Genomic DNA, 27,012 nt, shown 5'->3' with positions numbered 1-27,012 from the left:
TCAAAATAGTCCTACAAGTGTAAATGAAGAAAGAAAGATTATCTTTTACTTTTTAATTTGCAAGACACTATGAAGGCATGGAATAGCATGCCTAGAATAGCTAAGATTTCCTTTTTACCTTCTGGTATGGCAGCAGATTTTTCTGTACTACTCCCCTCTTCAACATTTATTTCTATTCTCATGTTATCAGTTTCTTCAGAGTTATCTGCTTCTTTGACACTAAGTTCTTCCAAGCCTCCTATAGGTACAAAATCATAATAGAGTCATGGAAAACTAGATTAGTAGAAAACTCTTTTATACAAATTCTTCAGCGCTAAATCCATGTCAAATGGATTCATTTCTACCCTTCAGAGAAAAGAGATTAAAAATATGACCAGAGCCAGAAAATAGTTAAAAATACACAAGTCCTGAACACTTTTTTCAAGTTCAACAGATTTCATACCCTCCCTTACTGGTCCTCAGAAGGGAATGGTGTGGTTCTGTTTGAGCTAGATGTCATCTGAGCACAATAACAAACTAAAATCTTTTCTTTAAGAGATCTTAAAAAATGTTGTGTTGTTTTCATCGTTTCAAAATATTTCCTAAATTCATCAAGCTACAGAAATGTAGGCAGCTTAAGAAGTGTAGATATGACCACAGATGGAGAATCTTGTAAGTGTCCAATCTGAGACAACATTTTTGGAAGTCTGCCTCAAGGTTTAAAATCTGTAATTTGAGAGTTCATAGAAGCCTCGAAGCTGCTTTCTTGAACAAAATTTCAGTTTTGCAAACATTTAGCTTTTCAGGAAGTTGTTCTGTTGGAAAGTTTCCAACCAGTATCAGTCAGAATCAATTTGTTCTTTCAAAAATTGCTCAGAAAAATTATAATACTCACAGTTGTCTACTTCAGAATGTTTATATGTAATACAATAATATTGAGTTCTACTAGGCTTTCCTACAATTCATATTCTTTTGGTTCTTATTTCACACACAACTAAATACAACTAAACACAAACTATTTCTGTAATATTTTATGAGTAATCGAAAGCACTTCCTAGTGACAGCAATTATTTCTATTAAATAACCTATAGCAAAGATATCTTAAAAGACCAAAGAACACCTTACTCACCTGGTTCTTTTGATTGCTTTTCAACTTCCAACCTATTTTTCACTGCTGTTATAGCCTTTTCTATTGCATCCCTTCGTATTTGCTCAATGTTTTTTTCTCTTGATTCTTCCACATAGGATTGAATGAGTTCAGCCATATCAAGAACCTAGGGAAATTATTTGAAAAAATAAAAATAGTACAGAAGACACATACAGGATCGGACCCAACAGCTATACAGTGAAATGAATTTGGAAACGTTCTGCAAATTTCAGAAAAATTTACTTATAATTTAAGTGGGTTCTTTGTGTGTGCATAAAATATGTTCTAATTTGTGATTACATTTAATTAGTTTATACATGCATATATTTTCATAATATTCTTTTGCTCAGACAAATAACTGACAAATATTTGTGTGACACTGAGGAGAAAAATGTGTATTTTATGTAAACGAATTTCATTAAATTACTGTTTGCATAAAATGTATGCTTACAGTATGTTTGTTAACGTTTGCAGAATGTATGTTAATGACACAAAAAAGTAAGAATGTGTTTAACAGACTCCTATATCTCAGCTGATACTCATGTTACATAAGACATTTTTAAACCCACCTTTCCTTTATATTTGTTTGCAATTAGGTTACAAATAGTTGTTCTCCCTGACACTGGAGGGCCAAATACTAGCACTTTACAAGGAGGCATTGGCATTGGTGGTAACAAGTAAGGGCGTGGATTCAACATAAATGTTTTCAGTGCCTCTGGAGATGACAGCACGTACATTTTACCTAGAAAACTTAAAAGCAGAAGAGAACAAATTTAGACAGTTTTCTCATAAAAAAGAAATAAAAATAAGAAGTGTCAAATTCCACTAACCTGACAGCCAAGTCTGGGATTCCCATTACAATATCACCCTTCTTTAGAGCCACAGGACATACTTGTCCCCACCTGCTTCTACGCCATCGGTATCTGGGTGCTATTAGCTTGAATGACGACAGAACACGGAGAAGTTCATCCTGTTTATTAAAACAGAAATAAAAGCATGTGCAATTTTTGTCTGAAGTGCTGACTACTCAGCACCAGATATTCCGTTCGTAAACTGCACCCTGTTTGCAAGGACTAACACCTAGTCCCTGGCCATCCTGACGCGTGCACACACCAATATGATGAGCGGCAAAATGGAGTTTATTGCCCCGTTACAAAGTCTTATATATCCTTCCTTATCTCCCTTATCTCTTTGTTCGCTTCGTCTACACCCACAACCTCTGGGGCAGGGGAGGTCCTAGCGCGTCCCATCCCGTACCTTCGGTCGCCGCCTACTACACTGAAGTGACACATACCTTGTTCTATGTAAATTAACCATATGCAATAATTTATTGGAGAACAAGCAAAACTAAACAGAAAATCAAATCATGCTTTAAAAAAATATTTTAAAAAATACATATATATCATTATTGTAGTACTATGTTAAGGATACACTATTTAGGTTTTAAATTTTATTTAAGGAAAAGGACTTAAAATAGTTCCTGTAGGCTTCATTACTTGTTTTCAGAAGTTTAAAATGATAAAGAGGTACAAATAAGCCATTTATTGAAGAAGATAAAAAATGGCCAAGCTTTCTTCTAAAAAGGATGAAAAAAGGACCAAGAACAGGGAATAGCAAGGCCAAAATATTCCTTTTAAGTATGCAGAAACATCATGCGATAAGATTAAGTGTAATAGATTTAATAAAGAAGGTGAATAGTGAATGAATTCTAAAGTTTATGTTTACTCTAATTTACCCAGAATAGTACAGACAAGTGCTGGCTGTGAAGAACTGCTGAAGGACCTCCAGAATCTATGAAGGTAGGCATTAAAATACCAGTTTTACACAGAAAATAATGAGCTGTTATTGACTCTTACTACTCAAGAATAGATCCTGGAGTAGATCACTTCAATGAAAAAATTTGGTCAGTGCCCAACAGCAAACAGAAAAACAAACTTGATGTTTAGGAAATAGAGAGTAAAATATTTAAGTACATTTTTTACTGTATAAATCCTGCTCTCCTCTTTATTCTTATGTGCATTCTACTACCCAAATCTACATTGATATGATAGATCAATAACACAGAATGTATTTAATCTAAAAAGAGATAAAATTGACTAATGTTTATTTTCTTCAAACAAATTATTCTTTATTCTTTTTCATCATTGAAAGTATTGCTAAAACAAATATTTTTAGGAGGATTTCAACAACAGAATTATCTTACATTTGCATTTCTAGAAAATGAAGCTACAAAATACGCCCTTATTGTATGGCTGAACAAACTGGTTGCAGTGAAACAAAGATGTTATATTTTAAGTTCATTGCAGAAAATAAAAAATATTTTAGTAATTGTTGTAGTCAATTACATTTCAGAAAAACACACTTACATTTTCCAGTCCCTCCAGCATTTCTTCCTGCAGACTCTGAAGTCTAGTTATAGGAGCTCCATTTTGAACACCCATTGACTGAAGTCGAATCACCACTGACTGAAAAGAAATAACTGACTCAGTACCAATCAAAATTGCTTTTGTGATCTGAAAGGATCGCTAAAGTGTTTTTAAAATTGTAACTTATTATTGATATAGTGGCCACATATTCACTGAGATCCGATTTCTAGCTTGGAGCACTGATAGTTATTCAGAAGAGCTCTAACAAACAATTTGGATATAGGCAGTGGAAAATGCTGATTCACAGCCTTTCTATCTCCTCTTTATGCTGTGAATCCCAAGCCTTGTGAAGGAATAGACAGGGAAGGATTATTTCCTACAGAGCTGTGGAATTTTTCAGATGAGCTCCATTCTGTATCAAGAGGATGGGAAAAGAAGGAAAATTTCCTTAGGCAACCAGAATGTTATGCACAGTTAAAAGTAATACAACTTTGCGTAATGTATTTAAAAAGATACTTAATCCTGCCTGCCAATGAGAATCAAATGATAATGAAGATGAAGAGGTGATCTGAGACAGCCAGCATGGCTTCACCAAGGGAAGATCTTGCCTGACCAATCTAGTGGCCTTCTATGATGGAGTGATGGCATTGGTGGACAGGGGATGGGTGACAGATGTCATCTACCTGGACTTCTGCAAAGCCTTTGACATGGTCCCTCACCACATCCTTCTCTCTAAATTGGAGAGGTATGGATTTGAAAGATGGACTGTTCGGTGGGTAAAGAACTGGTTGGCTGGCTGCAGCCAAAGGGTTGTGATCAATGGTTCTATGTCTGAGTGGAGGCCAGTCTCAAGTGGTGTCCCCCAAGGCTCAGTGTTGGGACTGGTGCTCTTCAACATTTTTATCAGTGACATAGACAATGGAATCGAGTGCATGCTCAGCAAGTTTGCAGACAACACCAAGCCGAGCGGTGCAGTCGATACATTGGAAGGAAGGGAAGCCATCCAGAGGGACCTGGACAGGCTGGAGAAGTGGGCCCATGTGAACATAATGAGGTTCAACAAGGCCAAGTGCAAGGTGCTGCACTTGGGCTGGGGCAATCCCAGGTATTTATACAGACCGGGGGAAGAGCTCCTTGAGAGCAGCCCTGCAGAGAAGGATTTGGGGTCCTGGTGGACAAGAAGCTGGATATGAGCCAGCAGTGTGCGCTTGCAGCTCAGGAGGCCAACCATATCCTGGGCTGCATAAAAAACAAGGTGGCCAGCAGGGAGGGGGAGGTGATTGTCCCCCTCTATTCAGCTCTTGTGAGGCCCCATCTGAAGTACTGCGTCCAGGCCTGGGGACCCCAGCACAAGAAAGACACAGAGCTCTTGGAACAGGTCCGGAGGAGGGCCACCAAGAAGATCAGAGGGCTGGAGCACCTCTCCTGTGACAAAAGGTTGAGGGAACTGGGCTTTTTTAGCTTGGAGAAGAGAAGGCTCTGGGGAGACCTTGTTGTGGCCTTCCAATACTTGAAGGGAGTGTATAAACAGCAGGGGGAACGACTGTTTACATGGGTTAATAGTGATAGGACAAGGGGGAATGGCTTTAAACTGAGACAGAGGAGATTTAGGTTAGATATTAGGAGGAAGTTTTTCACTCAGAGGGTGGTGATGCACTGGAACAGGTTACCCAGAGAGGTTGTGGATGCCTTGACCCTGGAGGCATTCAAGGCCAGGCTGGATGTGGCTCTGGGAAGCCTGGTCTAGTGGTTGGCAACCCTGCACACAGCAGGGGGGTTGAAACTTGATGATCTTTGAGGTCTTTTCAACCCAGGCCATACTACAATTCACTATATGATTCTATGAAGTATTTCCTGAATGTCATCTTGCTGAAATGCAAGTGTTCTTGAAATGAAAAACCTAATTTTGTCACGCATTGAATAGTTCCATAATAGTTTTTGCCTTACTCATGAGTAAAACAGTTGGAAATCATTACAAGACTTTATTGCACTTAGTATAAACCTTTGGTAGTGATGTTCATAAATCATATCTGATGAAATTTTATATACTGGCTGTGCAAATGAATCTTTGGTTTTTTTTCTGTATGATACATAGGACTACACTCAATAGTAAAGTCAAGCATAAATTTAAATACATACAAAATTTTACTCAATTCAATTTGTTTCAAACACGGGTGAAGAAAGTGCAGGAGCAGCTCACCTCCTACATTGTCAAAGACAATCTCTCCCTTCATTTTCAACTCTATATTTTAGATTCATATTTAAAGCAACTCTTACAGCTGAGGCAGGGGATAGGGGATAAGATGAGTTATCATCAAATTTTATCATCGTATTTTTTAATAGAGAGAATAAGTTGCTGTGTTCAAAGTTAAGAATCTAAATACAGAGACTCAGTAGAACTGTCAAAGGGAAAATGATAAGCCTTTTATTACACTGTAAAACAGTATCAAAGATCACAAAAATTGTCATTATCTCAGATATCAGCACATTAAGCCAATTCTGTAAATATATCATACCAAAAATGTTTTAATTTCACATGCTAGTAATTATACTTGAGACTAATCTAAGCTATAAAGCACTAAAAAGAGATGGATACGCTATAAAAGTGTTTGTAGTCTACCTGGAAACATTCTCCTCTACCATACATGTAAGTGTGGGGCTGTGCAATTAATTGTATAGTTGTTTTAAAGAGCAACAGAAGTACACATCTCAAAGGTGGTGCTTTCTAATAATAATTAGGTGAGTTTTATACTGAACTTAAAAATTTGTTAACATCTTAAGAAGGCAAGCAATCCACAGAACTGAGAAATTCTTTTCTAGTGAAAGTTAATTAAGTTGCTACATAGCTTACAGCGAGAAGATCATCTGGTTCCTGATTTCCATCCAGTTCAATAAGATACTGTGAATCCTGTTCAGCCATCAAGTCCTGTTTAAGAACAAAGACATATTCGTCAGTTGAGTATGGTTAACCAGACAATGACATTGAAGATCATTTTGTTCCTGTAAATATCAAAGCTTGGACTACTGGGGATTTCAGTAAAATCAAGATTAATTGAACTGATATATTAAAAAATCTCAAGGTTTCAGAGTAGAATCAACACTCACATATGAAAATTTTGTATCATTGATTTCAGTATGTATTTCAGAACTTGGGGAAATGTTGTAGTATGCCTTGTGCTCAGCTCCATGAAATAAGTCTCAAATAAAAAAAAGAAAAAAAACCCTGAAAATAGTGTAAGATATTTTAAACAATCTTTTGTTAAGCATCATCATGTTGTTTTTTTTTCTTACTTCTAAAGAACGAAGCATTATATCCTTATACAAGCCAACTCTTTCCTCTATATTTTCATGCATGTCTTCGGGTCTTTGCACTAACTGATGAATCATTTCTGACATTGTAAGTGAATCTTCTGCAATCTGAGGAAGCAAAAGTTAAATACTTCAAAGTAAGGAAATGAAATAATGTACTAAACTAAATTTTGTCTGTATCCACATATAAATATAGTAGTTCACTGGAGTACTTCAGTGAGTACCTAACTATTGTTGACAGTATCCTACTCCTGATGAAGTGCAGTTCCTGAAAATTGAGAGGCATGCGACTGGAACTTGCACAGGTAAGTCTGTCCAGAATCAGAATCCAACCTGAACTCAAAATGAATAACTTTATGAAAAAGCACAAATTCTATTTGGAGTAGTCTAACACCAAAACCAGAAAACAAGTTAATATCCTGCATATACTAGTAAAACAAATAAAAATTAAAACTCTTGTATTTTCTCTGACCCCAGTACAAGGCAATATAAAGTCACCATTCTCCTGATCCAACCTTTTAACTTAGGGCAAGAAACACTTCAGTGACTTCTAAGTTCAAGGCTGAATCTAGGTTGAGTTATACATTAATCAGCATTTGCTGTCATTTAAACCTATCATTTAAATGTTACCCCACATTGCTTAAAGAAGAACAGAAACTGAGTTAAGATTAGAATTCAGCAAAATTAATTCATAATGTAGCATGGTGATATTTTAAAATATTGGAATTTGTTCTGCTTTATCTGGAGTACATTATAACACCTTACACTCTTTAGAAATTAGCATTATTTACCTCTTCTTCCATCTCTTCAGCTTCTTCATTCTCCTCTTCAAGCTCATCATTATTTTTCTTTTGTTTTTCAATAACATTAGGATCCCACTGGTTCCTCTGATACACTTGCCCTGAATGAGGGTGTTGCCTTTGACCTGATATTCTCTGGCATAAGTCATAGTCTGAACACTAGCAAGGAATATGTAAAAGGAAACATATTTAGTGAACTGCTATAATCATCTTATTTTTCCTTAACCTGCAGAATATGGAGGATGGGAAACTCTTTGGCAAAAATTTAGATTCCTAAACTTCTTCTCTAATGACCTTCTAAGTAAATAAAAATATTCACCAACAGCCAAGTTACTTGGGGCAAAAATAAAATATTAAATAAATTTCTCCCCTTTAGCATTTTACATTTCGTATCAGTAATGCAGCCACTACTTGAGCACATTTTGCCATATTAAGTTATTTTCAGTTGTAATTGAGGAATAAGTCTGTTGCAGACAGAATTGTGATTACTCTTGCAGTCAGTGCTAAAGGGGTTTTGACTTGAGGAAGATTAAATCAATTTTAGTAGGTACCTCTGGCCTTGTAGATCTTTACTGTTACCAAAAACATAGTGCTATTGTCTCAGGGGCTAAAGATTTTCAGCAGTTTCAAACTCTGGAAGAATAAGCATGGGTCTTTCTGCAAAAATCCCAGCAGAATATATTAGTTTAGCATTGAACACAGATCTTGTGGTTTAACCTGGCAGCCAGGTAAGCATCACACAGTTGTTTGATCACTTCTTCCCCCCGCCCAAGTGGAATGAGGGAGAGATCTAGAGATAAAACAGAACTCATGAATTGAGATAAAAACTATTTGCTATCAACACTGTCTTGGCAGAAACCAGGACAACAGGTAAATCTGGATGTGGCCTTACAGTTGATATCCTAAAATTCTACTATGGAACTGGGAGTGGAGCATGATAAATAATTTTTCTTCTCTTTTGAATTACTAACACTTACCCTTAAAACATATGTGAAAAATCTGAGATAACAAGAAAACATTGCAGTCAATGAATTCAAAAGGTGACAGAAAGGGAGAATCAATTTCTACAGAGGAAGACAGAACTTTTGAGACCACGTTGCTAGCAACAGGCATACTACATTCATTACCTAAGGTATCCCTTCAAATACAATACTTCAGGATATTTCTATATTTCTGCTCTAAGAGTGAGTCATATGGCTGACATTGACTGCCATATGACATAGAATGTTTTGAAATAGGAAAGAAGAAATTTGGTCAGATATGATTCTTTTTTCAAAGGTTTTCTGTCACTTTTCTTGGAGAGACAAAACTTCTCTAGATTTGTCTGTAATAAATTAAAATAATAATTAAATACTTGCTCTAGAGTTATCTAGCATGTCCTTTCTTCCCTTCTTTTTGATGTAATGAAAATATTTACCATTCTGACATGTCTGTAAATACAGCTCAAACACACTAAAATCAAAGACAAAATTTTTATTTGAATTTGGGCCAAAGATTTTAATGAACAGTCAGTCTCAATCTTCTTTCCAGAAGAGAAGATGGTGTAAGTACATGAAGTAAATAATTCTATTTTATTTCCAGTGTAGATAGAATTACTCTTCTATTTGTACTGCTTCACATGAAACTATGCAATATGAATATTCAAGAGCTGGGATTCCTTACTATCTGGTATTAAAGTAAAGATTGACCTCCTATAGATGAAAAAAAAAAAAGTAACCTGGAAAACAGCACAAAAAATGTTTCTCTGATCTTTTATGATCTTTCCAAGAGAATAAAAAATAAGTTTGAAATAGGTGCTCAAACATTTTAACAATGCGTGATCAAACAGATTAAGTCTGAAAAGTATGAAATGTAAAACCCTTGTCATCAAAACACCAACTCAAATCTGGCAAAGTGATAGAGTTTGTCCATGCGTGAAGTCTTAACATCTGACAAATCATGTAGATACGAATAATAGAATGAAAATTTTGGAACACAATACCAGAGGCTCACTATTCAGCAGTGTCTCAGGAGCCCATTCAACACATTCAGAATGTAAGAAGAAAAGAATATAGTTAATAAATGAAACACTGCAAGAAGAAGGGCATGCTCATGACTGTACATGCTGTATAATAGGAATGCAAGGACTGCAGATTCTACTGAGTTATAGGAAATGCTCATTATTTTACATGATCAGTGCCTATAACAGAACAAACTAGTGGAATTCTATTCCACTATAAAAGAGAACAATTAATTACTTCTCAATAAATACTATACTCAAAAGCATAGGAGAAAATGCTATCTTCCAACTTAAGCAGTACGTAAGTCTGCTAATAATTAGGCAAATGACGAGCATGTTATTGAAAGTGACATTACCTTAATGTTAATCAGGAAATCTGGTTTTAATTTCAGATTTGTTATTTTCTCCATTTGCTGTGAAACTGTCATATATTCCTCTGAGAGAGAAGGGAATCCACTGAGAACATACCCTGCAGAATACATTTTAATAAATATTTTAGAATGTTATGACAAATATACAAGTAGTTGTACTTATTTCCTTCAAATGTAATATCTATTTAGTGGCACAATTTTAAACCATGTACATAATGCTGTTAAAAAAAATTGTGCACCTATGTCTCCTCCAAATGGAATACAAACATAAATGTATTGTTTTCAACAAAATATAGGACTCTCTAAGCCTGTTAACTCAGTTGAGAAATATAAGAAATATGTAGATATTAAGGATCACACTCAGACCATCTACTTTGTTACCTCAGATATTATAGTGACTAAAAGGAAATAAGCTTTTAGGGACCAATTTTTTTGCCACTAAAATGCATTGTGAAAGACATTGCAAAAATAGCACAACAGCCTTCAAAAGCCATTGCTTGCATTGGCAATAAAGGGACTCTGAACTCGTCTGTGGGATATACACAGTGCTCCTTGGCCTTAAATTCTCTCAAAAGGAGGCACTATGCACACCATATACATAACAACTTGGCAAGCATCCATACAATCAGGATTCACAATGTTGAGTTCTTTTCAGCAAAGACTACATACGACAGGCATGAAGGTAATGATAAGTTTTTCCTAGTATTACTATGCAAAGCCCCAGAGATACTAGTACCCATGGCTTCAAGTTCCTGGGAAAGTACTGTAACTACCAGTAAGTGCATACACAATGCAAAGGCAGCTGTATAGCAAGGAACTCAATATTCATGAAGCCAGAGTGAGAGACTAAAAAAAAAATGATGAGAATATTCCCTTAGAGAAATGGTGCATACTCCAAGTGCTTAGGATTTTATGTGATAAACTTTACAAGCAAGTCTATGCAACTCAAAAACATATCAGCAGCCTTTGCAATAGTTACTAGAACTGAAGACTCCTTTCTTTTTGGGGAGCTTCTATCAGCAGACATAAAAGTTATGGAAGAGCCTAAGTAAGACTGGGTATAGTGTGTAGTCATTCCTCTGGGAAATGTAAATTTTGGATTCTGGGTTGTTGATGCCTGCAGAAGATTCTAGTAGGCAGTGAGATGCAGGAAGCTTGCACAAACACTGCTTATAAATACTTGGTTAACAACACTTGACCTGAAAACAATGTGAATGTAGCATCTGCACAAATTACTCCAAACTGTTTGCTCTCTGAGGGAGTCTTTATCCCAGGCTGATGATGCTGTGGGGGAACTAACAATGAAGAAGCTTGCGTAAGATAATCATCAAACAGATCAAACAGTAACCAGGAGATTGCTAAGTGATTTTGAGAAAAGGAGGAATCATCTGGAAAAGAAACACTAAAGAAGGATTACAGTCTGAGGGGAAAGACCTTAGAGTGAGAACAAGGTATCAGCAGCCAAACCAGGCTTGATGGGCCAGCATTAACAACTTCTGTCTAGGCCTGACAGAGCAGCCTCCATGTCAAGTGCTGCAAATAACCTACATTTCTGTATGACAGAGGGGGCTTCAACTAGCTGTGACCCACACCTCCAGTGTGCATGCGAGAGCTTCTGGGGAGCTTTCTCAATGGAATGTGGATTAGATTGGAGGAAATGGCTCACATGAGGCAGGGGCACCCATGTTTCCAACAGAATGTATTGTCAGAAGAAATGTGTGCTTCTATACTCACCCAACTTTGAGATATGGTTTGCATGCATAACCCTGCAAGTCTGAGTATATTCAAGTTTTAGGACTTCATAAATTTGTAGGTGTTTACATCTGGGAAGTGCTTAGTCCTGTGGTATATCAACTGTGTGGCTGATACTGAACCCATACATTGACTTCTAGTTCACTGATTATCAGTTAATTACTTGTCATTAATAAATCAATAAACAACTTTCATCATGATTTGATTTAAGTCATGCATTGAGAGCAGCCCTGCAGAGAAAGACTTGGGGGTTCTTGTGAAGGGAAAGCTGAACGTGAGCCAGCAGTGTGCGCTTGCATCCCAGAAGGCCGGCTGTATCCTGGGCAGCATCACAAGAGGGGTGATCTGCAGGTTGAGGGAGGTTGTTTCCCCCTGCTTTGCCCTTGCGAGGGCCCATCTCGAGTACTGTGTCCAGGCGTGGGGCTGCCAGCACGAGAAAGATGTGGAGCCATCCAGAGATGATCAGAGGGCTGGAGCCCTACAAAGCAAGATTGAGGGAGCTGGGCTTGTTCAGCCTCGAGAAGGATCTGGGGAGACCTCACTGTGGCCTTCTAGTACTTTAAGGGAGATTACAAGCAGGAGGGAGACGGACATTTTACATGGTCTGAAAGTGACAGAACAAGGGGAAATGGTTCTAAATTAAAAGAGGGTAGATTTGACATTAGGAGGAAATTCTTTGCTGAGAGGGTGGTGAGGCACTGGCACAGGCTGCCTGGAGAAACTGTGGGTGCCCCATTCCTGGAGGCACTCAAGGCCAGATTGGATGGGCTCTGGGCAGCCCTACCCATGGCACGGGATTGAGACTGGGTGGGCCCTAAGGTCCCTTCTATCCCAAGCTTGTCTATGATTCTATGAATTGAGTAGTTTTCTCCTGTGACAATGACAAATAATTTTCTTTTGTAAATACTATTTAGGCTAACATGGTATGAACTTCAGATGATTTTCTTGTTCTATATAAAAAACAACAGCAAGCATGTCAGCTACATAAAGATTATTATTCTGTAACTTCTTACCTACAATATCATAAAATACAGGCTTGCTTGTTATTTTTCATTTTTTAAAAAGAGACACTTCTTATTCTGAGAAATAGCTTAGCAGCTTCATATCTGCCCTCACTGAGATCTCAAATAATTAAACTCTGTATATAGTGTCTTACAATTTTTAAATATTATCATTTGTTTTAGCAGTTCTGAATACCTCTGGCACATCAGTTCCCCACATAGTATGTGTTTATTTTCCATGTAATAAGAATATATGAGGGCTGCTCTGAAAGTAATGCCTCCTATTTTGTTATGTTGGCCCACAACAGTAGAGAATGGCATCTGACACGGAAATGCAGATGAAGCAGAGGTGGGTAATTGAATTCCTCCATGTAGAAAAATTGGTACCAACTGACATTCATCAATACTTGCTGAACGTTGATAGAGACCAAACTGGATGTGAGCACAGTGTGGCAGTGGGTGGTGCATTTCAGCAGTGATGAAAGCAACAGTGGGTCATCTCCGCTGGTGCAGATTTTTATGAGCATGGTATGCGGGCTCTTGTTCATCTCTGGTGAAAATGCATACCTAATGATGGTGCCTACGTTGAAAAATAGTGTCTTGTAGCTGAGAATTTGCTCTATCAAGTAGAGTATCAAACAGTGCTCTTTGTATCTGTTGTAGTTTCCATGGAAATAAATAGGAGGCATTATTTTTAAAGCAACCTACATATTAACATAATAGTTGCCCCCCCCAAAAAAGTGATTAGAGCTAGAAAATACTTAACAAAAAATTGGTTTTGGAGATGAGTTCTAGTTACTAGAAAAAAATATTGAGGACACAGGTTGTTCTACTACATCTCCATTTGGGGCATCTGTAATACAAAAAATGGCTTGGCTACAAGAACCAAACCTTTATTGACCTCATGTTTACAGTCTGTAGGATCTCTGTGGTATTCTGTTATACACACATCTTAGACATTCATCATCAGACTGACTCAGAGAGGAAAATTCACATTACACAGAATTCTTTTTAGGCTTTTATTAAAATCCTGAACTTACAGAATAATAGCAGCATTTTTACTGCCACTTCTCCATTCAAATATCTATTTCCTCATCACCTCCTTTTTTCTACTCCTTCCCTATTTATCTGTCTTTTGCCTACTGTTCCAAAAGCCTGACTTCACCAGGTAAGACTGCTTCTTTTGTAAACCGTTGAGTCTTCGTCCAGAGAAGGAACAAAAACTTTGAAACTAAAAGCTCATAGAAGCTTGCTAGCTTTCAGAGCAGAAGACATTTGACATGTTCTTGGCAGTACACCTGACTCTTTCCTTTAATGGACATTTCAAATGGAAGTCTGTACCAGAAAAACATACTACTTTCTCATAACTTAGTCTCAGTGAGAAAATGGAAAGAGAATAAACACTTATGTAGACTTTACTACCTCACACTTCTTCTTTTTCAGTATTTCAAATGCTTAAAATATTTTGCTGGTAATTTTTTTATTGTTGTTGTTACATAAGTATTCAAGCCCAAATTCTGTATTTTAAATCCCACAACTTTATATCCAGATGATACTGTCATTGCAACACTTAACATTCATTTTCTGAAAATGACCTTAACATTGGATTGGAATGATGCATTCTGAACTCCCATATTGGTAAAATAATCCTTAAATACACTCTCTGTTTAGAGATGTTCCACAACCTGAGGAGCACAACAAAAGGAGCTACAGTCTAACATACCATGACATATATTTGAGCAGTAATAGATGCAAAGTTTGACAAAACTGTGGTTAGCTTATTCTTGGAAGCTTAGGCTATAAATACACTTACCGAAATGCGCAACTTCTGGTGACTCAATCTTTTTCATAATCATTTCTGTAACAAGTTCTTCAGAAATACTTTGACCTTTGAAAAGCAATTCTTGACACTAAGGTAAAATGAAAAAAATAGACTTATACAATGTATATTTGTCAAGAATGTGACAAAAATTACTGTCAGATTACACTTTTTACCTTAAGCCCATATTCTGTTTCTTCGTGAATATTCATTTGAATTACTTCCAAAGCTGAAGAAGCACATCAGATAGAATAAAATTAATACCACTCATAATTTTTTTTTTTATATACAGATATGTCCATGCAGGCACACACACACATATACCTACATATATACACACACACATACATGCAATCACTTAAGTCAGCTACCTCTGTACCCTTGGTATGGTCATGACAGTGGCCAAACATTTGAAAGTGCTGCCCAGTGACATGGTGGAGTCTCACCCTTTGGGGATATTTCACACTTAAACGGACATATCCTTGAGCAGCCTTCTCTAGCAGACATTGCTTTGGTGGAAGGTTAGACTCTGTGACCTCTAAAGGTCCCTTCTGAGCTAAATTACGCATGATTCTGCATGTTGATTTTTTTTTCATGTGGAAAATGAGAAAAACAATTAGCAAATGTTGAAGAAATGTGTATGTACATGTGTAGATACATCACACTAAAAAAGATTAATAGAAGCAACATCAGCAAAAAAAGATAAGACATTGCCTGAATCTACTAGAAATAAGTAAATAATGGACAATAAAATGCAATAAGTGAGATTTACAGTAGTCATTAATAAAAACTTTAAAATGACAAAGACTGTATTGCCACAAGAGACTGCCTAAGATTTTTTAAAAGAAACTTGGTAAATATTTGTTAGTAATGGTTCAAGTACATTTGAGCAATGCGGATTGGCTTAATTCATGAACTCATTTTGAATTCAGTCTCACTTATATTTTGGATCAGGTATTAATCAATCCCATTAGTTAAAAATTCTACATTTACTTAGGTAAAAAAGCACTTTCTCCATACTGGTTTTTGTCATATTATAATTCAAAGCCTTCAAAATAAGATAAAGATACTTCATTTGATAAATAACCTTATATATTCACAGAAACATGAAATGTTACAATGTCCACTAGAGGGCATTTATTAGAGTAATTAAAAATAATGAGGGTACACTTTAAAGGAAAAACGTAATGAAAATTGATATAGAAAAGGTTAATTTGTAATATCAGGGTTAACCCATCAAATCAGATTTATATATAATTAGATTTATAATTTTGTGTGCCAACCCATTCTCCATCATATTTGAAAAGTCATGGCTTTCAGGTGAAGTCCCTGGTGACTGGAAAAAGGGAGACATTGCTCCCATTTTTAAGAAAGGAAGAAAGGAAGACCCGGGGAACTACAGGCTGGTGAGCCTCACCTCTGTTCCTGGGAAGATCACGGAGCAGATCCTCCTGGAAGACATGTTAAGGCACATGCAAGATGAGGAGGTGATCCAAGACAGCCAGCATGGCTTTACCAAAGGGCAGATCATACCTGACCAGTCTGGTGGCCTTCTATGATGGAGTGACAGCATCGACAAACAAAAGAAGAGCAACTGATGTCATCTACATGGACTTGTGCAAGGCCTTTGACATGGTCCCACACCACATACTTGTCTCTAAACTGGAGAGATAAGGATTTGAAGGCTGGACTATTCAGTGGATAAAGAGTTTGTTGGATGGTGGCAGCCAGAAGGTTGTGGTCAACAGCTATATGCCCAGGTGGAGGCCGGTCATGAGTGGTGCCCACCAGGGGTCAGTCTTGGGACCAGTGCTCTTCAATGCCTTCATCAATGACAAAGATGATGGAATCAAGTGCACCCTCAGCAAGTTTTCCAATGAAACTAAGCTGAGTAGTGTAGCTGATACAATATAAGGAAGGGATGCCATCCGCAGAGACCTGGACAGGCTGGAGAAGTGGGCCCATGAGAACCTAATGAGTTTCAACAAGCCAGGACAATCCCAGATATATATACAGACTGGGAGAACTCCTCGAGAGTAGCCCTGCAGAGAAAGACTAGTGAATTCTGGTGGATGAAAAGCTGAACATGAGCCAACAGGGTGCACTTACAGCCCTGAAGGCCAAATGCATCCTGGGCTGCAACAAAAGAGGGTGGCCAGCAGGGTGAGGCAAATGATTGTCCTCTCTACTCTGTCCTCATGAGGCCCCACTTATGGTATTACATCAAGGCCTGGGGCCCCCAACATGAGAAAGATGCGCAGCTGTTGGAGTAGGTCTGGAGTAGGGCCATGAAGATAATCTGATGAGCCTGGAGAATCTCTCTGACGAAGACACTTTGAGGGAGCTTGCCTTGTTCTGTGAGGAGAAGAAAAGGCTGTGGGGAGACCTCACTGCAGCCTTCCAGTACTTGAAGGGAGATTATAAATAGGAGAGAGACTGACTTTTTACATGGTGTGAGAGTGACAAGACGAAGGGGAAACAGCTTTAAATTGAAAGAGGGAAGATTTAGGTTAGATGTTACCACCGTTTACTCAGAGGTGGTGAGACAGTGGCACAGGCTGTCCAGAGAAGCTGTGGCTGCTCCATCCCTGGAGTCATTCAAGGACAGGTTGGATGGGACCCTGGGGAACCTGAGCTGGTGGGTGACAGCTCTGTCCACAGCAGTAGATTGGAACCAGATGGGCTTTAAAGTCCTGTACAACCTAAGATGAAATTATATCTTGTGTTTTAGTGCATAATGAGAGAGCTTAGCTATGAAATAAGACATTGGGCTTTTTTTGTTTTAGAAACTGGGAAGTACCAGGTGCATTCATTCCATGGTTTCTTACACTGATAGAAAAGCTATGCTTCTGTTTCTTGGCATACGCACCCCTCCTCGCCCCTCCCCCTCCCCCCACTTCCGTATTACGCACTGCACAAACACAGAAAGGAAAGATCCTTCTATCTTTTCATGGTCTGTATCAGAAAATCTCTGCTCTCTGGACTTCAATCAGTTCCCTCCACGTTAATTAGAAGAGTCACATGAATCACTTTACACCATTAGGAATGTAATTTGGTTATTATGTTACATATATCTCTTTCTAAAACAAAAGCTATAATGAATTTAATACAATGTTCCAAACATAGCATATGTTTACCTTCTATTAAAATGCATTTCCACATTTGTGCTAGTTTACTAGCTAATGTTTTCTTTCCAGAACCCTTAAAAAGAAAAATATGATAAAAACAGTTAAAAGCAGCCATCAGGACTAGGACTTCTGACCTTTGCCCTGGAAAAACATAAACGTTCATTTTAATACCATTTATTTTACACTTCCTAGCAATGCTGATTCACTGCTACTGCCCTTTGCAGTTGAGTACCTCCAAAGTAATAGTGCTAACTTTATTACTGAGTAATTCTATTTAAAGCTCAGTTATGATTTGCCCATAAATTCCTATGAGAATCTGTAACACTGAAATTTATTATCTTCAGTCTCAAAGCAAATTATGATGAAAATCTCTTTAGTTATTTCTGAGTAAGAGATATGCGGATAGTATTCTTTCACTAAAACAATGAATACATAAAAATTGCCCTAGTTGCTCCACAAATCTGTTTTAGATACTGATAAAATCCTTATCTTATCATTTAAATTATTCAGAGGAACCAACATAACCAAGAATAATGAGTTCTCTATGACTATGTCTACCTCAATAGGATTTTGCAAATCTCACCATCTTCCACCACTAGGACTATGCCCTTTTGTCAAGGGCATTCAAGAAGAACTTTTTTTTGACAGTCTGGTTGCCCCAGATAAATTTTGTGATTGAAAAATACTAAAAAAATAATAAAAAAAAAAAAGACAAACTACTCTCTCAATTAACATTATATCAATAAACACATCAGACTAGTCATCAGACTAGTCATAGCTTACATCTTTCAGGGGTGATAAGAATATACACATTTGGCTTAGCTTCAATGGCACTATGTTTTTAGCTTAAAAGAAGTACCTTAAATAAGTTAGGTGGACACACGAACCATACAAATAAAAGATATTATCATAAAAATAGAATGTTTAATGCTCTGCCCTTTTGGCCAAGATTCTTCATTTCCAACCCTTTGTTAAAATCTGTAAACCTGTCTAGTATTAATATCAATCATTTATTGAATGCAATGATTTCAAAAGAGAATCTCTCCTGTTTTGTTTTTTTTTTGCATTGTCTTTCAATGAACATTTTATGTTTTCAGTCTATAAAAATGTGAAGCTACTTTTTCCATATAAAGTTAGAAGATTGAGATCTGTTTAAAGCCAGACAAGCCAGACCACTCTAGTTTTCTACAGATCTGAATGCATTCTTTAAAGTCTCATGTTGACTGAGGTTCACTTTTCAGCTGTCACTTTATGTTCTCACACTGTGATGCTTGCATCTCATCCAGTTGCTGAACAACACCTTGGCTTCTTTCTCATTTTGGTCAGATGTAAAGATTTGCAGCTGAGCGTTATGCTGGAGTGAAGGAGTAAGAAATAATGTATAACTATGCACACACTAAGGACTGGGAGCCTTTCAGCCTGCTGAAAGAAGTCTTTGAAGAAAGGAAATGTTGTATCTGTATCTTAGCTCTGCGGACATTTCCCATGGTATAATCTGCCACTGTCATTTGATGATATGTGCTGGCATAGTGCACAACACAGGATGGGTGTACATTACTATCTGGTGTGGCCCAGACAGAGGCACTTGGACTGTACTTTGGTGGGTCAACTGGGACTGAAGGGTAGGTTGGTTGAAGGTGCACATCATTTCTCTCTCCCTGGTGCACAGCATAAAGCAAATTTCTGTACAGTCATTTCAAACTGTGTTATGGTACCTAATGAAATCACACACAGAGCTACTTGAGAACATTGTGTTCACTGTGAAAGTGGGGTACTCTGAAGACAACGACACCGTTTAAGAGAAAAACAGCTTACAGAGCACCAATGGTATGCTTGAGTGCCTACCAGGTTCAGTTCAGACATAAGGCAAACTTGCACCTTTTTAGAACCTACTTCAGCACACTAAGGTGCTGATGTAAAACCACCTCCCAGACACCCTGCACTTGAGAGGAAGAAATCTGAGAACTTTATAATCACAAAGTACAAATTTTCCCTAAATCAAAGAGACCTCAAATTATTTTTAAAGAAGAGAAATCTTGAATTATAGTTCTAATACCACACAACTCATCAGGATACCAAGATGGACTTCAGCTACTCCCAATCACATAGCATATAACTATGTTAAAGTTCATTTACGTATTTAATATCTCATTGCATGTCTGTAAGTCAGTATATTAATCTGAAGGTTCTTTCATGCCTACTTATGTCTCTGTCAAGTTTACTAAAAATTAGAATAGTAAAATAACAAAACCAATCCAGTTGCCATCAGGAAAACTTTTATTGTTTTGGATATTTGGCAATATGCAACTTTTCATTATAGTAATACCACCTTCTAGCACACCTGAGTGGTCTTTCAGGCAAAAGAAATTGGCTTCATTAGATGTGATCAGAATCTTTACCTCAATCTGCAGAATTTGCTAAGTAGAAAAGCTGAAAAAGTAGGCCCCTGTTTTACTGCATTGTCACTACACTAATGCTTTTGAAAGGAAAACTGCTAGTAGCGTATCTAAGGAAGACAGGTAACTTCTATCAGACATCTTACAGGCTTTCCAAGGACCATGATGCATGTGGGCTTGGACAACAGAAATAATTTTTCAGCTTCATCCTCATTGAAGATATCTATGAAGGGCTGAGACTGTTTTTCTTCTTGGGAAGCCATCTGAGACCGGAAGAAAAAAAGCTCGTTATAAAATATAGTTCAAATATGTGTAAAATGACAGATACTTAAAAATAATAATGCAGTAAGGCAAACTGCTTTGTAACAAAAGATGCTATAAGAAGGGAAAGCATTCCGTTGATATACACAACCTGTACAGGTACTAGGAGCTGCTTCTGCAAAGCAAGGGATTATTGGAACCACCCCCATCTCCAGCTGCAGCTATGTGGATGTTGATAACAACTTCTTCCTCCTTTCTTTCTGCCTCTCCAACTGCTTTTAAAACAGCCCCAACACTCACCGCCCTACCCGCCGTGCCGCAGCTCTCTCCTCCCCAGCCGTTACGGGGCAGCCAAGCTGCAACGGCCGCTCCACGTGTGTGCGTCCCCGTCACCTGGCAACAGGAGAGCCACGCCCCTTCCTCCTAGCCACGCCCCTTCCTCCTAGCCACGCCCCTTCCTCCTAACCACGCCCCTTCCTCCTAGCCACGCCCCCTTTCCCATCCGCCCCGCCAACTCGGAGCTCGGAGTGGTGCGGGTCTATTTGGAACATGAGCTGTCCTTGGTGCTACAACCCCCGCCCGCGGGGGCCACACGCGCCGTGCCTCCTTCCTGGCCCGGCGCCCACCCGTTCTGAGGAGCGGTCTCTCGGCGCCGCTGAGCCCCCCAGCTGTAGGGCAGCAGCGCAGGCGCTGTCTCATCCGCCGAAGGGCGCCTGCGCGGTGCTTCTCCGGCCCTTCCGCTTTCTGCCCGTGCTACCGGCTGGGCCGTGCCGCTGTCTCCGGCCCTTCAGTGTCTCCTTCCCGTGCAGTCCTCCTGTGGTTGCCGACTGCCTGCCCGGCGGGCGGGCGGCCAACAGCCCCATTCGCGAGTGGGGGCCGGGGCGAGGCCCCAGCGCTGCGGGGCCGCCATGCCGGCGGCGGCCGCCGCCCCCCTGATCAGCTCAGTGCAGAAGCTGGTGCTGTACGAAACCAGGGCTGTAAGTAGCTCGGTGTGAGCACCCCGAGGGAGCGGCGCTGTGCTGCTGGGCCTGGAGCTTCCGACCCAGTATCTGTGCTTTTGTTTGGCAGTACGGTGGTTCTACAGCAGAGGTAGTTTTGGGTGGAGTTAGGCACTGTGTCTTTAAATGCAGCATTTGCTGTAAGTGTTCCCTGTAGTGGTAATAGAGCTGTGGTTTTCATGCTGGAGTCGGTGTAACATCATGAAAACACGTCAGAATGGCATATGTAGGCCCAAAGGGAGCCCAGTGCCATAAAGAACCCGAATTACAGCCTTGCTCCTATTGGGAGACAGGTTTGTGCTGCTGTGCTGATTCCCCACTGAGCAGCCCAGGGAAGACTGAAGCACGCAAAAGTATTGGTGCCAGAAAAAGGGAGAGTTGAGGCTGCTCTTGCTACAGAGTGTTTCTTTTTCTCCAAAGCCAGAAGGAATTTTGACGACTTATTTAATGCATCTTTCTCATTGTTATTGGAAAATACTTTATTAATTGTATTTCATGTGGGTGAAGGGCAATGGGAAATATGATGCCTGAGTGAGGTCGTGCATTACTGAATTTCATTATTCTTGGAGCACAGTTCTTGCTGCTTTTCAGAGAGCCAGGGTTCAGCTTTTGGCACTGACATGCGTGTATAGCTGGCTTGATTTGTGCTGAGCTTTAAGGCTTGATCTGAGAGAAACCCTGCTGCTTACGGAGGCCATATTGTGCTGCAGAGTTCTGTCAGCTACAATCCTCTAGACCTTTTGGAGGGATCACACTAGTTTAGGAGCCCTGTTCTTTCATGTCTGATGGGAGTGAGCTGGCAGTATCTGCTTGAGTGGGCAGGCTTTGGTGTGCTCATGCACATGCAAATGTGCTCACTTGGTGTGCAGTAAGGGGAGATGCAGCAGTCCTGAGCGCTGGAGGAGGCTTTGGTCAGCTGTGGGAGGCAGTGGTGTGTGGATCAGCACGTGCGTTGGAAATGTTTCAGCTGGTGTCTAAGAACTGTTCCCTCAGTCTCTACTTGTGATGTAAATGGAATATTTTCCTTGAATGTGATTATATGCTCTTATTTAAAAAACAAAATGTATGCTGCACTAGCACAACTAGCAGTGCTTTGAGTTCTGAAGTTCTGATTCTAGTCCTCTTTTGAAAAGGCAAAATGCTATACGAATCATTTTGAAGTAATTGTTTGAAAACACTTGATGCACAGACTCATATAGGTTGGAAGGGAGTTCTGGTAAAAAACTTGTCCAGCCCCTGCTCAAAGCAGTCTCAGCTAGAGCATGTTGCTCAGGACTGAGTTAGCAGTATTTCCTCATATGGAGATTCTGTAGCCTCCATAGACAGCATGGGCTAGAGCTTGACCTCTCTCATGATTAAAACAAAATCCTTACACTGATTTATAGTTCTGCATGATTCAACATATATCCATTACATCTTGTCTATCCAGTGTTCACCTCTGTGAAGAGTTTGGCCCTGTGTTACCTGTGCCTTCACATTATATCATTTTAGAGAGCAAAGCTGAACAAAACCAGCTCTCCTGGTCTCTTCCCATGTGCTCCATCTCCCTGATCATGTTGGTAGCTGTCTGCTGGACTCACTCCAGTATGTCAATGCCTTTCTTGTCCTGGGGAGCCCAAAACTGAACTTGTGACTTGGAAGAATCACAGAGAATCTTAGTGGAAAATTTGCTGTTACAGATGATTCAGTGTCATGTTGGGTTGCTGACAAAACTTCCCTCTTCTTCTCCCTGAGGTAACTCTGGCCCATGCAGCCTCCTTTGCATCAAATCTAATAATCATGAAATTCCCAGCTGTGTCAGTTAGTCACTGATATGACGGAAGCATCACCCAGACATAAAATTCAATAGCTTTCTCCTGGTTCAGGTTGCTCTTCTGTTTTTCCCTAAGGCCGTACACGTGTGAGATATGAAATAGGAGTGCGGGGACCAGACTTTATATCAGATGTGAGGTAATATGAAGCTATACTCCAAGATTCCTTAGGGAGACCTTGAGAAGACAAGGAAAGGATTACTTAGGCTGTGAGTAGTGGGAGAAAGACAGTGGATTTTACACTGATGGTACATCTCATTCCAGTAAAAGGCCTTTGTTGTGAATGGTGAAGAGACAAAATTGATGAGAAGGAAGAAATAGTTCAGAAAGTCTTTTTTTCTTTTTTCCTTCTTTTTGAGGAAGAAAATACAGTAGAATTAATGGAATTAAACAGGAAAGACTCGTAGAGGTGAGGAGAACTGAATTCACAGTGCCAATTGGAGTAACAGAGAGGAAAATTCTGTGTTTTCTGTTAACACTTATATTTATGGTACTTGCTGAGACTGACCTTTTGAACATGTGCATTGGTTCGATAAATACCATGGAGATTTGAATTGTATCTCCTGCTTATCCTGGGAAGTTGAAGGCTTGTTTAGAAGTAGTCAAGAAAATGAACTGAAACTGTTGTATTCAGATCAATGTCAATAATCTTTCATTTTATTCATATATTTACTGTAGAAATGGGCACCAGAGGGCAGTAAAGATGCTTTAGCAAGGTGAAACAAAGATATTTTCTTCTTCAGGAGAAGATTGCTTGTGTGTTTATCTCCCAGATGAAACCCACCTGAAAGCTCTAGGCCAGTTCATTGGCCTATTGTCATTCCCCTGAGTTAGTCTGACACTGAGTAAATCAATTTGTGCTGTCTCTGCAAAGTCACATCTCTTACCTATATTCAGAATGTTATGAGGTTTAATTAATACTATTTTAATCTAATCAGGTTCTTCTACAGCCTTCATGTCCATAGTATCCAAATGACTTCCAGAAGTTTATTAAGTAATGTGACTTGCATAATTACGTGCAGATTTTTCTGCCTTCCACTCCCTGGGATAGTTCTGTGACTATTTATTTATTTATTTATTTTATTTGTCTTCAAAATAATTGGAAAGATTTTATATGAACAAAATAAGGTCAAAGGATGTGGGTAGCTTAAGCTGAGGTTAAATGGGAGAAATTCTACTGTAGAAAATGATTTGACAGAAAAAGCTACTTATTTATATAGATGGTTATCTAATGTATTTGAATAAATGTTAGAAGTAATGAACAATTGCCCAGACAACCATTAGCTATCATAATTTTCTAGCTAGAAGCTACTATTAAATTTTGTCTCTTTCAAGTGAATTCATCAATGAATGAGTACCCCTCTCAGTTGGACTCTATCCCATTCCCTCTGTAATGGTATTCCAGGACTGGCAATGACATAGCTGAACAACAGACAGAGTTGGGGCAAGAGAGGGAATTTTGTGAAACTCAGGAAAATATTGTTTCCGTCTTAAATATCTTGGTGTACTGTCAGGTATACGGGCAATAAAGTAGAAATTTAATCAGTTGGTGTGTGTGAGGTCTGGGACCATTGTAAGTACAGCAGATGTTTGGTGGAATAACAGTGATGAGAATACCCCAAGTTTAGAAGGATATGTATGTATATATATTTGCTCTTCAGCAGGAAAAAAAAAAAAAAGCTTAAATGTGGTAGTACAACACTTCTTTTTAAAGTCTTGTTGAAGGTCTGCCAAGCTTGTCTTGGTGACAGATGATTTATTTCTTTTGTTCTGTTTTGTCCTGGGTGTCATCACATAGTCCCTAGACCAACAGGAGAGAAACACTCTTACAGATTTAGTCCTACTGTGAATCCACTTTTCCGTATGGCATTATGATAAGGGATTAGTGGATAAATGATCACAAATTGATGTATTTAAATAAAGTGGAAGGATGAAGAAAAATAAGTATTTTCTATTAATTTTATTTTTTCTATATGAACTACTTGAGCATATCTGTTGAATTGAAGACTCTTACAGACCTGAATGCATATTTAGTCATTTAGTCTGAGGAGCTGAAGTTTTCAGGAATCTAATCCACAAACAGCAGAGATGGGGAGGTATATGATGGGGTTTGACAAATCATGATAAGTGAATTGTTTGAGTTCAAGATGTCTGGGAGTAAAGAGCGCACTGCCAAAAGTCACACTGAGCTGGCCACTGCAAAGGATATTAGAACACCTGCAAAAGTTTCTTCAGGTATCTAAATAAGAAAAGAACAGAAAGAGAAGTGGGCCTGCATGGAGAGAGAAGAAAAATCATTTAGCTAAACAGTGGAATGACTATAAATATATGCTGTTCAAGTCAGGGGTGATGCTGTGTCTGGAACTTCAAATAAAATATTTAATCCATACTGAAGTCCTCTGCATAATTTTCTGTAGGAAAGTTGTTGAAAATTGAGGTAGATAACATAAAGTGGAGTCTAAACTTACAAAGACGCTAGCAGATTAACCTGATTGTTTTGCATATCTTCATCTAAAAATTAGATGGCCTGACATATTTAAATCAAATGCTCTACTGAGGTACAGCACCACAAGGAAAGTCTACGGCTTCCCTAGTGGAGGGGAGGTTATTAGAGAAGTTAATTGTGAATTCAATAAGGAATTGTCTCGTGGGGGTGATTTTTTTTCAAGTAATTGCTTTAGGACCAATATGTTTTAACAATTACTGTAATGATCTTGGCCTCAAATGGGGGCGAGCTCTGAAATATTGCCAATAATTAGGGTAGTCAGAGCACAAGATTGCATGAAATAATGATAACCCTCAGGAGTATATAAAAGAAATAATTTGAAATAGAATAGTATACTAAGAAACTTAATGCACCTTAGATAGATTATACACCATAAAAGTTTTGTGGGAGTTGATTAATTCAGAAGCAAGAGAGGAGGAAGATCTGGGTAATTTAACTGAAGAAAAAGTGGGAGGTTTAGCTGCTCAAGTACAACTGTGAAAAAGGCAGATGTGATCTTTTGTGTTACAGTCCTTAATGAGAAAAATACTAATGTATCTGTATAAGGAGACCTCGTATGGTGTCTTGTGTACACTTTCTATTCCTCCACATTCAAGAAATAAGAATTCAAACTGGAATGGGTACACTGAAGGTCCAATGAGTAACGTAGGTGCTAGCCCTCTCTTAGGAGGGGCAAAGGATCGAGAATATTTATTTATTATAATAAATGATCTTTTTTCCTTTTTTATTGATGGGAGTGCTGAAAAGGGGTCCAGTTACTTATGTTTCTAAAAGCATTCCATCAGAATAGGTGTTAAAAAGGGGGACTCATTTGGCTGAAGGAAAATGTATAGATGGATAATTAATAAATTTAACTGAAAATTAGAAGGGAGAATCTTGAGAAATCCCTCAGTGCAAGCAGCAAGAGTACAATCTGATATGGAACAGAAAGCTTTGATTACGTTGGGTCGGAAGGGAATTACCAAATGTCATGGCTTTAGGATATAGAGTAAATAGCTGTTAGTGCATGCCCTGAGAATGATGTTTTGAAGGCTGTGGTTTAAAATTTCCCATCTTGAAAGTGTTTGGTTTTAAGAACTTCAACAGCTTGTGGGAAGCATACGTCATGCCGACTGAGTTTTTGCTATTTTCAGGTACATCTTTTTACTCTTTATGATCTCCCTTCTTTCTCCATGTCATTCCACCAGTTTGTACAAGGTGAAAGATACTGCCATAATAGCTGTGGGATCTATAGAAAGGTGGAATATAGTTTTTGCTGCGTCTTATGTCTAGGTGCAATTACTTTTCTTCCTTTCTTTGCTATGGTTCAGCCCCTATTTTTGTTTTCCTTATTCAATGCCTTGTTTATGCCACGAAGAATTTCTGATCT

At 38.6% G+C, this 27,012-nt stretch overlaps 2 protein-coding genes across 10 annotated transcripts in view; one reads left to right on the top strand and one right to left on the bottom strand.

Annotated features, from left to right (window-relative positions):
* AK9 (adenylate kinase 9) overlaps positions 1-20,781 on the bottom strand; it is a 61,377-nt gene extending 40,596 nt beyond the window's left edge. For 7 of the 8 annotated variants that reach the window (XM_021389794.1, XM_021389796.1, XM_021389797.1 and 4 more), the window contains exons 1-14: positions 20,629-20,781; positions 20,214-20,330; positions 17,681-17,744; positions 14,720-14,772; positions 14,538-14,634; positions 9,957-10,069; positions 7,593-7,760; positions 6,784-6,909; positions 6,344-6,418; positions 3,493-3,591; positions 1,957-2,096; positions 1,696-1,876; positions 1,109-1,253; positions 119-238 (exon numbers count right to left, since the gene is read on the bottom strand). In XM_021389794.1, the coding sequence (XP_021245469.1) occupies positions 119-238; positions 1,109-1,253; positions 1,696-1,876; positions 1,957-2,096; positions 3,493-3,591; positions 6,344-6,418; positions 6,784-6,909; positions 7,593-7,760; positions 9,957-10,069; positions 14,538-14,634; positions 14,720-14,772; positions 17,681-17,744; positions 20,214-20,330 (1,498 nt within the window). In that variant the 5' untranslated portion in view covers positions 20,629-20,781. The remainder of the gene's footprint in view (positions 1-118; positions 239-1,108; positions 1,254-1,695; positions 1,877-1,956; positions 2,097-3,492; positions 3,592-6,343; positions 6,419-6,783; positions 6,910-7,592; positions 7,761-9,956; positions 10,070-14,537; positions 14,635-14,719; positions 14,773-17,680; positions 17,745-20,213; positions 20,331-20,628) is intronic. The other variant, XM_021389799.1, reaches the window with a different exon arrangement.
* The window catches only part of FIG4 (FIG4 phosphoinositide 5-phosphatase), a 72,212-nt gene continuing 66,064 nt past the window's right edge, over positions 20,865-27,012 (top strand). The window contains exon 1 of one of the 2 annotated variants that reach the window (XR_002436378.1): positions 20,865-21,305. Coding sequence is in view for 1 of the 2 variants with exons in the window: in XM_021389803.1 (XP_021245478.1) it covers positions 21,237-21,305 (69 nt within the window). In the remaining variant the exon portion in view is untranslated. The remainder of the gene's footprint in view (positions 21,306-27,012) is intronic. The other variant, XM_021389803.1, reaches the window with a different exon arrangement.

Source organism: Numida meleagris, chromosome 3 (genome assembly GCF_002078875.1).
Source record: "Numida meleagris isolate 19003 breed g44 Domestic line chromosome 3, NumMel1.0, whole genome shotgun sequence".
In the NCBI taxonomy this organism is placed as follows: Eukaryota; Metazoa; Chordata; class Aves; order Galliformes; family Numididae; genus Numida; species Numida meleagris.
Note: the sequence above shows the minus strand (reverse complement) of the source record. Positions and strands in the feature narration are given on the sequence as shown.